At 33.9% G+C, this 16,191-nt stretch overlaps 1 protein-coding gene across 1 annotated transcript; it reads left to right on the top strand.

Moving 5' to 3' along the window:
• Nucleotides 1-365: 365 nt before the first annotated feature.
• Nucleotides 366-9,170, top strand: LOC134692970 (sigma non-opioid intracellular receptor 1-like). Its single transcript, XM_063553639.1, has 4 exons — nucleotides 366-602; nucleotides 6,234-6,437; nucleotides 7,728-7,820; nucleotides 8,753-9,170. Exons 1-4 carry the CDS (start codon nucleotides 467-469, stop codon nucleotides 8,995-8,997), a joined length of 678 nt encoding a protein of 225 aa, XP_063409709.1. The 5' UTR covers nucleotides 366-466; the 3' UTR covers nucleotides 8,998-9,170.
• The last annotated feature ends 7,021 nt before the right edge of the window (nucleotides 9,171-16,191 follow it).

Raw genomic sequence — 16,191 nt, 5'->3', positions numbered from 1 at the left:
AGTTTTCATACTGAGGGTCAGTGCTTCTTTCCGGGCTTGCTTTTGCCGGTGAACAAAAAAATTAGCGCCAATCTTTGCTCCGACTAAGTGGATAAGCGGAAAAGCAGCGAACACAAATTTCAAAGTCTTTTCTTTGATCCAGTCGGGATCGAACCCACAGTATATGCACAATATCCAGAATTCGATAGAATAAGATGACAGTGATTTTTTTTTATGAGTTTATCTAAATTAATGAAATAAATTCAAAATGTCTTTTTTTTATATCATTTCCTTCCTAAATTTTAGTATTTAATTTATTTAAAAAAAACTCACTCATGGAAAAAGAGGAATAACTCAATTTTACTGTTTTTAAATAACATATATAACAGGAAAAGGAAACACGGATTTAGGACACCATGTTACCAGACTGTTTTTAAAACTAAACTTTTCTTTGTTTACACTTGTCGCTAATGTTGAAAAAATCACAATGTTCTCGCTTATATCAGCTATTAAGATTATATTTTTCATGTGCTTTGTTGTATTTTGTGTGCAGTATTGGATGCAGAACAAAACATATTTAACTGATCATATAGAGATTGCAGAAATAGCTCGAAAACATACCGGTAGGTGAATGTGTAGAATAAGGTTAATAAATAGGACGTTATATCTAATATTACACACATTACATTTCTATTGTCTGTGCATAGCATATATTATTGTTTAAAATGATATTGTTAGTATTGTATATGCACTACTAGCGCCCTAATTTGGTAAATATTCTATTCTGATATATTCTATAACTTTATAAATTATAGCAGGGGACCTTCTGCAGTCTGATTATCCCGGCGCACTCTTCGAAATTTTAGTTTCGTCCTCTCCTTGCTTTTCATTTAATTTTCTTCTTTATTTTCATTCATTTTTTTCCTTCTCCCACAACCAGTGTATCTTAGTCTATCTTACTACGGAGTGTGTTATCATTTGCCGGTGTTATATAGCCATTCTTCCCCCATGCCAGTTTTTCCCCCCGGGGGAAAGACTGGCATGAGCCAATATTTCCCCCGTGGAAAGTTTGGATCATTGCCATTCTTCCCCCCGGAAAATTGACAATACGTATACATATAGTCAATTTTCCCCCATGCCAATCTTTCCCCCTATATTATAGATATCACTGTAGATATATACACGTCTGAAAATTAACCCGAACAGTGTTAGAAATAGGTTTATAGATACAAATTTTTAGTTCTTTTACATAAACAAAAGTCTGTCTGCAGGTTTATCAGTCTATCTATGTTTCAACTAATCTGTCTTTCTTTGTGTCCCCTAGTCTTTATACATTCTCAACTGCATGTCTGTCTGTATGAAGTCTGTCTACATATTCACCCGTCTGTTCACATGTTTACCAGCCTTTCTACATATTCAACCGTCTGTTCAAATGTTTACCAGTCTGTCTACATATTCATCCGTCTGTTCACATGTTCACCAGTCTGTCTATGCTCACTAGTCCGTCTATATTTTCACTAGCTTTGAAATAAGTTTCAGTAACTGCGAGTACTTTTATTTCGGTGTTTTGTTTCTATTGTTTTTATGTAAGTGGTTATTGTGCAACGTATCAACATTTTTAGTGAAGCCAATTTCAACTGATATTTTTTTTCTTGCGGTGTGCTGTCCTAGGTTGGGTTCATTTGAGAGGGTTGAGTTTATGGCCATCACATTGTTTATGCACCAATGCCCATTAGAAAGCCAGGAACATGTAGTACCGGTTACAGTGGTTGTTGTTGGTTCATGTCGTTTGAGTTTGGGTTTTTTGTAAATTATTTTGTAATCAATAAGCCTGTTAGTTTTGTTTGTTTTGTTCCCTTATTTGTATGGTCGGAGCATTTTATAGCCGACTATATATGGTTTTTTTTCTTTTGGAGGCCGTACGGTGGCCTTTTATTACTTACTACCAGGTCCGTGTAACTCCGGTGGATATTTGTATCATAAGTGCTAGATCGTGGTCGACCCTATATATACACCTTTAGGGCAGGTGGAATATTTTTGTAGATCTTGTACAGCGAGTCAAAATAATAGTTCCTGTACTGCCGATCCAAATTTCCACTGCACGTCTCCCATGCTGGTTGGAGAGGGGGTTCATATCTCCCCTAGGTTTGATGAAGTTTCACACTTATCGGACTTCTTCTCCTGAATGAAAGCTTAAAGGCGATGAGTATTTTTCTCTATCCATGCCTTTGATGGGTACTTTTACATTGTGGTACAACAATGATTTATCATGTAAAGTCAAAATCTTCAAACTGACCAGAAGTGGTTGTATTCAGTAGGTCAATGATACCAAGGGTTCACGATTGAGAATGGATGTGATCACTGCATCAGAATGTGCTTCGTGTGTATGTATACATGGTGTATATAAATACATATCAATTTATATTAATACGATGAAGCTTTGGTACCGCTAAACTAATCAAATAAGATAATATTCTTTTTTCAGGATAAAAATTTCTAACTGACGTCGCCGACGTTATAAGTTTATAAAGGGGAAAAAATGGCTTATCATGCCGCAAAGGGGAAAAATTGGCCTGATCCTCGTTTTCCCCCTATAACGTTGAGGGGGAAAAGTTGGATCATGCCAATTTTTCCGCGGGGAAATATTGGATCGATCCAGTTTTTCCCCCCGGAAAAATTAGCATGGGGGAAGAATGGCTATAGGACACCGGTTTAACGATCCTTGGGACCTTAGGTGTGAATCAGGGTGTTCCCGGCAAATAGTAACAAAACCATATGTTATTTATAAATACACTGTTGACCCCTCCCCCTCCCCCACTGTTACACATGTTATACAGTCGGGATGTTAAATGGACTCCTTGTATATTTTTGTCGTGGTTGTGGGTGACAGAAAATGCATTTTTTTTTTAGTTTCAGCGGATTAGTTGTATATTTATATAAATTGTATTCTAGCTTTATATATCCACTCTTAAAGTTTACTTGGGGTAGGCCTACACCTCTTTATGATCACCCATTTTAAATGGTTATGTCTCACATACAGTCCTACATTTTTTTACTGAAAGTAAGTTCAAATGAAGTTAGTCAATTTTGTTTAAAGCATGTAAAGTCGGCATACATATACATATACTAACAGAAATAACATGTTTAACCCCGCCACATTATTTATGTATGTGCCTGTCCCAAGTCAGGAGCCTGTAATTCAGTGGTTGTCGTTTGTTTATGTGTTACATATATTTGTTTTTCGTTCATTTTTTTACATAAATAAGGCCGTTAGTTTTCTCGCTTGAATTGTTTTACATTGTCTTATCGGGGCCTTTTATAGCTGACTATATGCGGTATGGGCTTTGCTCATTGTTGAAGGCCGTACGGTGACCTATAATTGTTAATGTTTGTGTCATTTTGGTCTTTTGTGGATAGTTGTCTCATTGGCAATCATACCACATCTTCTTTTTTTAAATAATATGAGTTCTGGTGAGCTCTTCAAACGATCAAAAAAGAATTATGCAGGTTTAAGCAAATTCTAATAAATAAAAATGAAAAAGCATGCGGCAATTATAATGAAAGCAAATTAATTTTGATTTCTGAGCCATCAGATTCAACACTCATGCAACAAGCACAGTCATTTATATAGATATAGGAAGATGTGGTGTGAGTGCCAATGAGACAACTCTCCATCCAAATAACAATTTAAAAAGTAAACCATTATAGGTTAAAGTACGGCCTTCAACACGGAGCCTTGGCTCACACCGAACAACAAGCTATAAAAGGCCCCAAAATTACTAGTGTAAAACCATTCAAACGGGAAAACCAACGGTCTAATCTATATAAACAAAACGAGAAACGAGAAACACGTATATATTACATAAACAAACGACAACTACTGTACAGCATGTGCATTGAATGGGAGGACCAGAGGTTCATTCGGGCTATTCCTACATTTTGAATTTTATAGGTAAAATAGTAAAATTTTGGGCGTATTGCATTTCCGCTAATTATTCAAAGTCCCAATACTACGTTTCCGCAAATTTAAAGTATACGTTTCCGCAATTTGTATTTATTACTTTTCCGCAAATTTACCTGGTAAATTATAAAGATTTGAATGTACATATATGATAAATTATTTATTTTTTATTTTTAATAAAACAAATGTTCTGATATCAGTATAGCTACAATTTACTAGATATAACTAGTTGACTCGGGTAAGGATGAGTTACACTTCATTGAGAAATCTTTGGTTTGGCTTACTTGCCAACTGACATGTTAAAGAAAGCTTTGTTGAATTAATTGCCGATGCTCCATTTGACCATGGTAGTGTTATATTGGCGATATAATATTTCCATGATCTGACGATAAATGCATGAGGTCTGCCGATAACATATTGGAATTTCATTTGGATGGCAATTGAGATTTTCACCAAGCATTTGGGCATCACCCCTGACCCCGAGGAAAAGAGAACAACGAATGGTGTCGAGTCTTTTAGTGCCTACCTAAACGAGCAGTTTCAAGCTAGCCATCATACCATATTATCTTTGTCGATGTGCTATTGAAACTGAAGACTAACATCTTACATAAAGATGAGAAGTCTAACTGTAAAATCACTCGTTCGGAAGTATGAAAAGGAGAAGATGGACTTCTTCCTGAACAAAAAAAAAGAACTTGTAAACGGTGAATGTGCTGCTATAGACTTTGCACGACGTGTTGGCTACAAATATTTGCCAGAACTGACTTATGAACTCATATGAAGATATTTTTGAACATACGTTTTCATACATTTTAATGTTTTTTTTACTTACATGTTATGATGACTTTTAACTAAATGCATATTAATTTTTTTATTATGGCTTTGCTTTCGATCAATAGGTATTCCTTAATTATTTGCGGAAAAGTAATAATTTATTTTTTCCGGCATAGTTACTTTTTTTCCGGAAAAGTAAAATATTTATTTGCGGAAACGTAAACTTTTTTTTCCGGAAACGTCATCTTTTTTTCGCGGAAAAGTAATGCCAATTTGCGGAAACGTAAAACGCCGAAAATTTTATGTAGGAGTTCCCAGAATTTTGTGTAAACAATGGGATTATGTAGGATTATGTTGTAACAACACTAAACTAATGAGATCCAATGAATCAAGGTAAATCCAGGTAATTCTTGTAGAAAATAAAGAAAAAGAATAATTTATATCACAATCTTTTATTTCATTTAATAATTTCATAGCACAGATTATGTAAATAATATTCATAGCACAATATGGATTTATAGCTATAATGGCATGCACAAGTATTTACAATTATTTACAATAATATATGCAAGTACAATGTTAAATCATTCTTTAAATCAAAGCACTAAATTTTGAGTAACACTAAACAAAGCACTAAAAGTATACTAAATTGACATTATCTATAGCACTCACACAGTGAATACATTGAACATGATTGAACATATAAGAATATAAAGTCTTAATCAATGTGCAGAAGATGAGAAGCAGCATCTCCATACTCGACTGGAGTAAATTCATCATTCTGTAACCTTATTTTCAGTGTTTGGAGTCTGTCATCTATTTCCCTGTATTTTCTCTTTCTTGGGATACGTTTCCCGCCAGCTCTGTACTGAATCAATGTGAGAGCGTGGAAGGCTTCTTTTTGTCTCAACAAACTAATCATACTAAAGATGTTTGGGTGAGCTGCCTTTACTAACTTCTTTAGCTTACAATGCCAAGCTTCTAAATGGTTTGTTGTTCTAGAACCTTCCGTTGTATAGTGATTCCACAGACTTTGGTTGTTCTCTACCCAGTAGCTGGTTACACAGTCAGTAAAGTTCAGTGTTGGTGTAGTAGTATCTGAATCATCGATGTCTTCAAGTGCATTAAACCAAACATCTTCAATTGTATTGAGTGGTAAAAGTGGCAGTACTGCAGCTCTACGGACAAGTTGGTGAATGTCCCCCTTTTCATTGTATTCAGTTAACTATTAATTTTCTTTTTAAAATAAGTTTTTTCGGACTTTCAAGAATTTTTAATGGTTTTATTTTTCCTTTAATTTTACTCTTATTTTTTTGAGAAATTCCATGGTCTTAAAAAGCTTAAAATTATTACTTAATACATGTTTTCAATGTTTTCAAACAAAAAAGTCTAATTTTTTACATCTAAATAATTATTTTTATTTAATTTCCACAGGTAAATTTACATTTGACCAAATTAGACATTAATGACTAAAACAACATATTTTGCAATAAAAATTTAAAGTCATCTTTTACTTTAGGGACCAACGATATACAGGTGTCGTATAAACAGATTTATAAAGAGTTGAAAAAGCGATTTCCTGGCCATATATTAGCAGAGGAGGATACAGAATGGCTGTTTATGAACGCCGGAGGATGGATGGGGAGCATGTGTATTTTATATGCTTCTCTTACTGAGTATATACTCTTCTTTGGTACAGCCATTGATACTTCGGGGAATTCTGGTAAGTTTAAACTAGAGTCCTATAAAGTGATCGAAGCTTTTTGTAAATAGTCTTTCAGAACTACGTTTTAAATTCATGTTTGACTATTGAAAACCACATACATCGATGTGATCAAATCTTTTTAAAATAGTCTATGTATACAATAACTTTATGATATAGAGATTGACCCCCACCCCACCCCGCTTATAATCGCATGCGATTCTTTGTATTTCCCTATAACCAAACTAGTAGGATATTATGATGAATTAACAACCTAACAAAAAAAAACATCTGGAATACAACATTGCCTTTCAAATCGGTCGCCTCATGACTTTTGAATAGATAAAATGATTAATCATGAACTTTATTATATTGAAGGCAGCGGTCAAAGGACGTGTAGTGCGTGTCTGTGTGTGTGCGGTTTTTTTTTTGGTGTTGTTTTTATGTCAATTTTGGGAATTAAAGGTTGACTGCAGATCATTAAAAAATACATTTAAAATACATTGTGTTTTAGCCTGTAGATTGGCCTCTAAATGCTCTGTGAATTTTTTAATTTGTTGTGTGGTTTTTGTCTCGGTTGACATATATATAGCAAAATCTCTGTTTATTGATACATTGAAGTTATAATATGTGCCAGTTGTGAATCGTGTCATATATAGCATGTATAGATCGACGTATGCAAATTTAAATCAGGCCCGGCGGATTGGATAATATGTGTGTAGCGCCCAGTTTTGGAAATTAAGTACGAAAACAATTTGAACAGTAGATTCGACAGGATATGTCAACCGGGTTGACAGGTTGAAGCTCGTAAAATTTTAAATTTTGATAGCTTCTTTTTTTTTTGCGTTGGTAGGAACGGAATGACTTCTTGAAAATAGTCGTTTTATCACCGACTTTACGGTATGGATTTTATTATTGCTGAAAGAATGGTTGCATATAATTGCTTAAACCAACTTAATTTGAATTTTGATGGATAGCTGTTTCATTGGCAATCATACCACATATCCTCAGTATTATGTTGTAAGGGTTTTTTGACATCCGTTTCTCCAATGTAATTTGATGCGACTGTGTATTTATACATCCCTCACTGAAAAGCGTACTTGTTTCCTTTAAGTTTGGACCATACTATGATGTGTATCTATAATCTAGTGCTTTCTGTAAGAATAAAGCAGTGCACATGACTTATTAGTACATTGTTTTTGTAAGTTACTAACCAACTGAAAAATCTATCTAAATTGTATGCCTTTGTGTGTGATTTATAAATTCTGTCTTTCCAAAATGTATATATTAAATTATGATGTTTTTCTGTAGGTCGATATTGGGCAAATATATCTGATACAATACTTAAAGGTTCATTTAGACAGTGGAAGGAAGGGGAGCTGGAAAGCCGAATGTTCAAACCAGGTATATGGTCATACATATGTATACATGTAGTATATAATCATGTAATTTATTAGATATTTATAGTTCCTCGTGTAGTTTAGAATATGTGTAAAGTTATGACAATTTTTGTTAATGAACTTGTGTGAATGAATGCTTTTCAGACTTATAACCGGTCCCATTAATGAGGGGATAGGACCTTTATCGGGACTCCGGGATCTGGTGTTTTGAAACTCGGGATTTCGGGATTGACCCTTTCGGGATCTGGGAATTTCTGGACCTCGGGATTTTGTGTTTTTAAGCCCGGGATTTCGGAATTTCGTGTTTTTAAGCCCGGGATTTCGGGATCAGGACCCTCCTATCCCCCCCCATTAATTGACAATCAGACTGTATTATTATATTACCATTTTAAATATATGAAAGATGCCATTGCATGTTATAATTTGATACAATGCACGCTCACTTGGATGTCTTCCTCCTAAACTTTCCAGCTTCAACTAACTCCGCCTGAAAATTTAAAGAAATACAAGGATATGCAGAAGGATCTGCTAAAAGTTATATCTCATTGCATGTATATCTTAACATAATAAACTATTAAACGACATCGTTCGTGGGTCTCATTGGGGTCTACTAAGCGTGACGCGGGATTGCCGATTTTTTGTAAGCGTGACACGTGAAAATCAAATTAATGTGTCGTGAAAACGGGAAATGAGGTCTAGCGGGACCCGGGAAATGACAAAAAAATGAGAATTGCTTATGTACATAGTGTAAGCAGGATTCGGGAATCTGACAAAACAGTAAGCGGGATCCAGGATTTGAACCCCCCAATCAGACCCCCTCTTTCTGATTCTGTCTTCTCTGTTACAGGAGAATAACATAGATATATATATAAATATAAGACACCATAGCAAATATGGTGTCTTCTTAATACTTACTACTACATATTTTCTTTTAAGGTGACACTGTTTACCATGAATGGGGAGAAGTGACAGCTGTACAGTGGGAGGAAGGAACATGGATGGTAGAATATGCTCGAGGATTTATTCCATCCACCCTCGGCTTTGCTTTAGCTGACACTTTTTTTAGTACTACAGACTTTGTCAATCTCTTTTACATATTACGAGTTTATACGAAAGCTTTGTTATTAGAGGCATCAACTTCAATATTAGAATGGAAAGAATTTATAAAAGAAAGTTTATGATGTCTTTTGAATTTATATTTGATACTCTTTTTTTAAAGCTTTTTACGTCTACAGGATGTGGTAGATTTTTTTCTCACTAATATACTATGTTGTAATGGTGATAATAGGAGATTGCTCTGTTTTCATTTTGTATTTAATTTACTGCTGTTATTACAATAAAATTTATTAAAGTTTTTGCATTTGAATATAGACATATTGCTGGTATAGTTCTCCTGACTTGTACCTTGTGATTGATGTTTTGGATGGCAAGGAAATAGAATCATATGCAAAACAGTGTGGCTGTGGCCATTGATTGACGTCCTAAATTATCCCATTGACTGGGACAGATTATGTGAACTTTTGTCTGTAACGACCACTGCTCAATATGTACTTGTTAAAGACACTTAAACTGTGGGGTTACCAAAGGTTCTCAATACCTAAATAAAGTAATTCGAAAAATTAATCATGAATAACACGATGTTATATGATTTATATCAATAAACAAAAAGGTTATTCCTGATTAATTTTTCGGATTGTTTCATTATTAAAGGCGTTAAGAACCTCTGGTGACCCTACATTTTAAATTCTATAATAAGTAAGTAGTGAGCAGTGTCGTTACAGACAAATGTTCACATAATATGTCCCATTCATTGAATGGACGTCAATCAATGGCCACGGCCACACTGTTTTGAATATGATTCTATAAGTGCTTCTTTAATTATCAAGTAGATTTTAGACGGTATTCGGGAAATGAGCAAAAGGGTGTTTTTACTATATATTGTTCTCATTGAACATGTCCATTCTGTGTTTCTTGAGGCTTTCAAGATTTGATAGCTATTTAGTTTTCACTCTGTCCATCTGTTTGCTCGTATATCCATACCAGGTAAGTTCGACCATATTTATTTTGTGTGATAATATTCAATCACATAAGGTATTGTTGGACTGCATGAAAATGCTATTTATTTAGTGTTTAGGTCTCACATGTAAACTCTTATTCCACATTATAAAAAAAAACCACATTGTGATAACAATGCATTGGTCTCATGGTAGCTGGTGTGAGAGGTCATAGGTAAATCCACTGCCAGGTCAAGCATTTTACTTAAAAGATATATTGAAGGAAAAACATAAAACTATAGGTAAATCCACTGTCAGGTCAAGCCTTTTACTTAGACGATATCTTCAAGGGAAAACATAAAACTACGAAAGACAAACAGCGGTTCTCAATACAAAAAAATGCAACACGAACACAATCAAAAACCAAGGTGAAAATAAATGTTATGAAAATGTACTAAGTTTCTGCTCCTCAATAGTGACACCCGTCGTGTTGAATTGCTCATGGCATACAATCATCAGTGTTGTGATAATGAAGGGAACAGATGACTTATCTTAAACGACAATAGAACGTATCCTCTATCTTTGCCTTCGGATACAAATATTCAAAAACGTTCAACCAAAACAACATGGTGTTCTCATCATTTTTAAGTAATTTTTTTAAATGGATGGCTTCAACTTTACTATAAAAAAAAACTGTGTGCAGTAGCATCCTTGTCAGCAGTAGCCGGGGCTTTAACTTTACTATAACAAACTGTGTGCAGTAGCATCCTTGTCAGCAGTAGCCGGAGCTTTAACTTTACTATTTATAACAAACTGTGTGCAGTAGCATCCTTGTCAGCCGTAGCCGGGGCTTTAACTTTACTATAACAAACTTTGTGCAGTAGCATCCTTGTCAGCAGTAGCCGGGGCTTTAACTTTACTATAACAAACTGTGTGCAGTAGCATCCTTGTCAGTAGTAGCCGGGGCTTTAACTTTACTATAACAAACTGTGTGCAGTAGCATCCTTGTCAGCAGTAGCCGGGGCTTTAACTTTACCATAACAAACTGTGTGCAGTAGCATCCTTGTCAGCAGTAGCCGGGGCTTTAACTTTACTATAAGTTAACAAACTGTGTGCAGTAGCATCCTTGTCAGCAGTAGCCGGGGCATGATATAAGGAAATTATTGACAGAAAATCGAGAAATATCGTATTAACAAGGGGATATAATTGTTACCGTTATATATACAGGGCTGTTTTTTTTTTTAAATGTTGTTACACTGAATTAATGAAACGTTCGAAAAGGCAAACTTTCAATTTGTTATTAGCATGTTATTTCGTAAATTTTAGTATTTAACAACTTCATTAAATTGTCAATTTCTGAATGTAATGGTACTCTTAATTGCAAAAAATGCATCAATTTGTATTTATTTGCTACGTGAAGTGCTCTGTCACCAATTTTCGCTTTGTAACTATGCTAACAAGCATTGATGCATACAAATTATGACGTATCATCGAATTTTAATTTGAAATCAAGTCAAACCCTATAGAGTTATCTATAGCAAGAGCTAGATATATCAAGTCTATATTCGATTTCGAGTTATTTCATTTCTCGTATCAAACTATTACAACTAACATAATCTTTCAAATTATTTTCATACATGTTGATAATGTGTCTTTAGTGCATAAATTGTTTTTTTTCTCATTTCAGGCGTCATCACAATAATAATTAATAAATTATTGCAATTAGTTTTAATTTTTTTAATTTTTGTTCAAATTAGTTACATCAAAGTGCTGGGCTGCGTTCAATAACGTAGCAGCTATATACGTAGTGCTACGTAGATTTTTACTATCAGTGAACGTGTAGCTATAGCCTATAGACTAGTTGTTATATAGATATTGATAGCTGCTACGTAGCTGCTTCGATATTGAACTCAAACCTTTCATCTGGTCCTTTTTTTTTTTTTTTTTTTACTTTTTTTCTATTTCAAATGTCAAAACAATAATAATGTTATTCGATTATTAAACTAATTGAACAGTGGACAAACTTGAAAAACGTAAGTGATCAAAATGCCAAGTTTGTCACATAAGCCTTTTAAATGAAAAGAAATCGGAAATAATTTTTTCATTGTAGATTTCGGGACTTCAAAAGTTTAAATATGTATGTGTATACGTCAAGTTAAATGTGTCCAACCTATGATGTTATAAACAAGGATTTGTACCCGTGAATCTTTGATATATACTTGTATTGCGAGTTGTCTCATTGGCACTCATACCACATCTTCTTATTTATATTAACGTGTTTGCATGTATACCGGTCTCAACGGCAAAAGCAGAATGGTCTTTCAGTACCATGAGAAGACTTAAGACACAATAAAAAACAATTGTTTATCTGGTTAGTTGTATTGAACAGATAACGCGAAAAACAAAATTTTAGCAGTCACAGGTTTGGATATCTACAGTAAAAGAGAGGAAATTAAATGGCCCTTGATTTTCAAAATTACATGTAACTATGAGAATTAACAAATGAAATAAAGGCTGCTTTAAATTACCCTTTTTTGCAAAGTGTTGGCTTAGTAATTTGGATTTCTTATTGTATAGTCAGTTGAGACTGATTAGGTAATAATTTAAATATTTGGTGGTGGCACTATATATATTCTAATTATATACTTTAAGATCTAATCATGCTCAACCCACTGCACATTGGAAATTATTTTCTCTAATAAACTTTTTCTTTTCAAATTCAATCATTTTCAAAAGTTTGACTTGTTACTCAGTCATAAAAATAAGATTTCTGTGAGGTGTTTTTAAGGCCTAGCCGATTGCTGGAAATGCAGGGTATTGCATTTACTCCAGAGCTCCGATGGCCCTTAAACGGTCCCATAACCCCTCGCCGAATGACTTCCTTCCCAAGCATTGATTACACATTATCATGTTGGCTTAGCTATGCCACTGAGGCTGCCGGTTAGTACTAGCGCTCTTTTTTGGTGTGATTATTTCAGTTTTGCTAACCGAACTTATTAGGGATCATTTTTGTCGAGCCTTCGACTTTTGTCGAAAAAGCGAGACTAAGCGATCCTACATTCCGTCGTCGGCGTCGTCGTCGGCGGCGTCCACAAATATTCACTCTGTGGTTAAAGTTTTTGAAATTTTAATAACTTTCTTAAACTATACTGGATTACTTCCAAACGTGGACAGAAGCTTGTTTATGATCATAAGATAGTATCCAAATGTTAATTTTGTAAAAATAAAATTCCATTTTTTCCGTATTTTACTTACAAATGGACTTAGTTTTTCTGCGGGGAAACATTACATTCACTCTGTGGTTCAAGTTTTTAAAATTTTAATGACTTTCTTAAACTATCCTGGGTTTGTACCAAACTTAGACAGAAGCTAGTTTATGATCAAAAGATAATATGCATAAGGAAATTTTGTAAAAAAATAAATCCATTTTTTCTGTATTTTACTTTTAAAATGACTTAGATTTTCTGCCAGGAAATAACATGTTCACTCTGTGGTTAAATTTAAAAAAAAAAAACTTTCTTTTGCTACTTTTAATTTGTACCAAACTTAGACAGAAGCTTGTTTAAGATCATAAGCTAGTATTTAAAAGGAAATTTTGATAATATTTTGTACCTGTGTATCTGTATTTTACTTATAAACATGATAAATGGACTAAGTTTTCTTCAAGTTAACATTACATACAGTCTGCAGTTAAAGTTTTTAAACATTTATTAGATTCATAAACTATCCTGGATTTTTACTAAACTTGGACAGAAGCTACTTAAAATCAAAAGATAGTATCAAGAGGAATATTTTTATTGATTTTTTTCCTCATTTTGTTGAGCCTGTGAATTTCAGCAAAAGTAGGCGAGACACTGGGTTCCGCGGAACCCTTACAAATTTTTTTGACACTCTATCTAAAGGCTTTGTATCCTAAGTGTTTTTTTTAACCAAAATAAAAAGAAATATATTCAATATTCTTCATTCTGTATTCTTTATTCCGTCATGTCATTGGTCTTTAAAGTTTTGTCCATAATTCTTAATCTTTATTTTGTACCACTCCATTTTTCTCTGTTTTTTATTCTTTTCTTGATAGTTTTCTGAAGTATTGGTCCACTATTCTCCTTTCTTTATAACCAATCCACACTTTTTAATTCTTGACAGGTCACTGAAAAAACTCATCATAGTCTCATTTTTCTTAACATAAACTTTTCTATTTTTTTTTAATTTTCCACAGGGAATCTTGGATAATCATGAAATAGTTAGTAGGTCGACTTCTAACTTCTTCTTCTTACGTAAATCCCTCCAATATTGGAGCACTTGGAAATAAATCCAATATAATTATATTGTTAAAATCACTAAAATGTACGGTAGTCGAATAATCCTCCACCAGTAGAATAGTGTATTTACATCCACAAGTGCAAAAGTTTAAAATTCTGTACACAGGAAATAACGTATTCAAATGTCCATTTAAGATAGTTAAAATCTAAAAAATCATATTATCTGTAAAATCATAGAATTTAACTTGTTTTTATATCACACAGCGATCGACAGACTCACAATAGACTATAAGCATTGAGCCTTCTAACATGCACAGCATAGCAATAGTCTCTAGAGATAACTTCAATTGTTCGAAGAAATTTCTTGTCATTTGGCAATAAGTGTTTCTGGACGAGGCATTGACAGTCAATAATTAGTTGGCATATTATTTGTCTATTAGTAAACTGACTTTTCCATTTTTCCTGACCAATTTTAGATATAATAAGGTTCTTCAGTATTTGAAATTGTGATTTTCTTATATCATTAAATGCCGAACATCTAGTAAGTACATGTAGAAGAGTCTCATCTTCCAATCTGCATATAGGGCAAGTTGGATCCAGCTCAGACTGGTTAAATTTCACTTTATGGATCTGTAGAGTATATGTTCCTGTTGCCATTCGAGCTTTTGTTACTGCCTGTTTAACTTGTTTAACAGAGTTAGTAATGGTATCCCATATATTATGTGTTTTTCCTATTTCCATAATGTCAAATGCGAGTTTATCCAAAGTTGTTTTTAAATTGCAGTCCTCTCTTAATTTTGAAGTCCAATATGAATTGATTGATGTTCTGACAATTTTTTTCCAATCTAGTTTATTGAAATGGCCGTTCATTATTTCACTAAATGAAGGTAGTTGGTACATAGTGAGTACGTCTTGTATTTTAACAAAGAAGCTAGCTATTTCTTTGATAGACATGTTATCACTCATAGCAATCGAATGTAAGAGACTTAACTGTCTTTTGTGGATTTCTGCGGCAATTGGAAGAGCACCAACTAAGAGATATACTGCTGAAGTAGCTGTTCTATTTGGCAAGGATTGGAGGTGTTTTAGTGTGCTTAGATGGAAGCTGCAGAGTGAGACCATGTCCTTGTTTTGAATGTGTATAGTTTCAAGTCCATACAATAATCTTGGGATGACATATATTTGGTAAATTTTGACGGAGGTTCGAGGATTTAGTCCATTTGTTCCATGGACTCCACTTTTAATCAATGAGTATAAAGTTCTCCTAGCCAATGTTATTCTTTCGTCAACATTAATTTTACTGTCATCAGAAGTAGTTCTCTTCAGACCAAGGTGTGTGGTTTCAGAATTGATATCTATATCATTTTGTCCAAGTTTAAGACTGTCTAAATTATTATGGAAGTTCTCTGATTTTTGCTTAGTAATATTTTTGATAATGGTATTACTCTTTACAGAATGTATTTGAAATCTATGGTCTCCAGCATATGTATACACGGTGTCCAACATTTCTTGCATTTCTGTATGATCATATGAGAGTAAGACGATATCGTCAGCACATGTCGGGCATCCTGCATAGGTGTTCCCAATCGATATACCAATTCCATGTTTTTCTAGATTGCATAGTAGTTCATTAATATATTGTTTATAGAGATGTGTTGACAATACTCCACCTTGTCTTACGCCCTGTTCAATCCGAAAGCTAAAGCTTTGGTCTCCTTGCCATTTCACAGTAGATGTTATATCCTCATATAGATCTTCAATTATGTCCCAGAACTGAATATCCATGCCAAGAAAATACCTTTTGTCCAATAATATTTGATGGTTAACAACATCGAATGCTTTTTGGCTATCAAGAGTAGAGATAAAAAGTAATTTATTCTTTCCTGAGATTTCAGAGCACACTTCAGATACAATAAGTGAGGCCATATTTGGGGAGAGCCCTTCAGTAAATCCAAACTGCATATTAGATTGATTCATTTTGCGTATTTTAGCTTTTTCTATAAGTACATATTCAAAAACTTTGCCATGGATAGACGTGACAGTGATCATCGCCTCTGTAGTTTTCTGTATACATTGCATTTTTTCCTTTCTTCAGGACAGGTGTAATTACTCCAGTTTTAAA

This window comes from Mytilus trossulus, chromosome 12, assembly GCF_036588685.1.
Source record: "Mytilus trossulus isolate FHL-02 chromosome 12, PNRI_Mtr1.1.1.hap1, whole genome shotgun sequence".
NCBI lineage: Eukaryota > Metazoa > Mollusca > Bivalvia > Mytilida > Mytilidae > Mytilus > Mytilus trossulus.
This window is presented reverse-complemented; position numbering and strand designations above follow the sequence as displayed.

Bases quoted from the DNA above. Each gene is read 5' to 3' on its own strand.
- LOC134692970 (XM_063553639.1), top strand. From the start codon at position 467: ATGTTCTCGCTTATATCAGCTATTAAGATTATATTTTTCATGTGCTTT. The intron at 603-6,233 runs GTAGGTGAATGT...CTTTTACTTTAG, and splicing joins AATAGCTCGAAAACATACCG to GGACCAACGATATACAGGTG. The intron at 6,438-7,727 runs GTAAGTTTAAAC...GTTTTTCTGTAG, and splicing joins TGATACTTCGGGGAATTCTG to GTCGATATTGGGCAAATATA.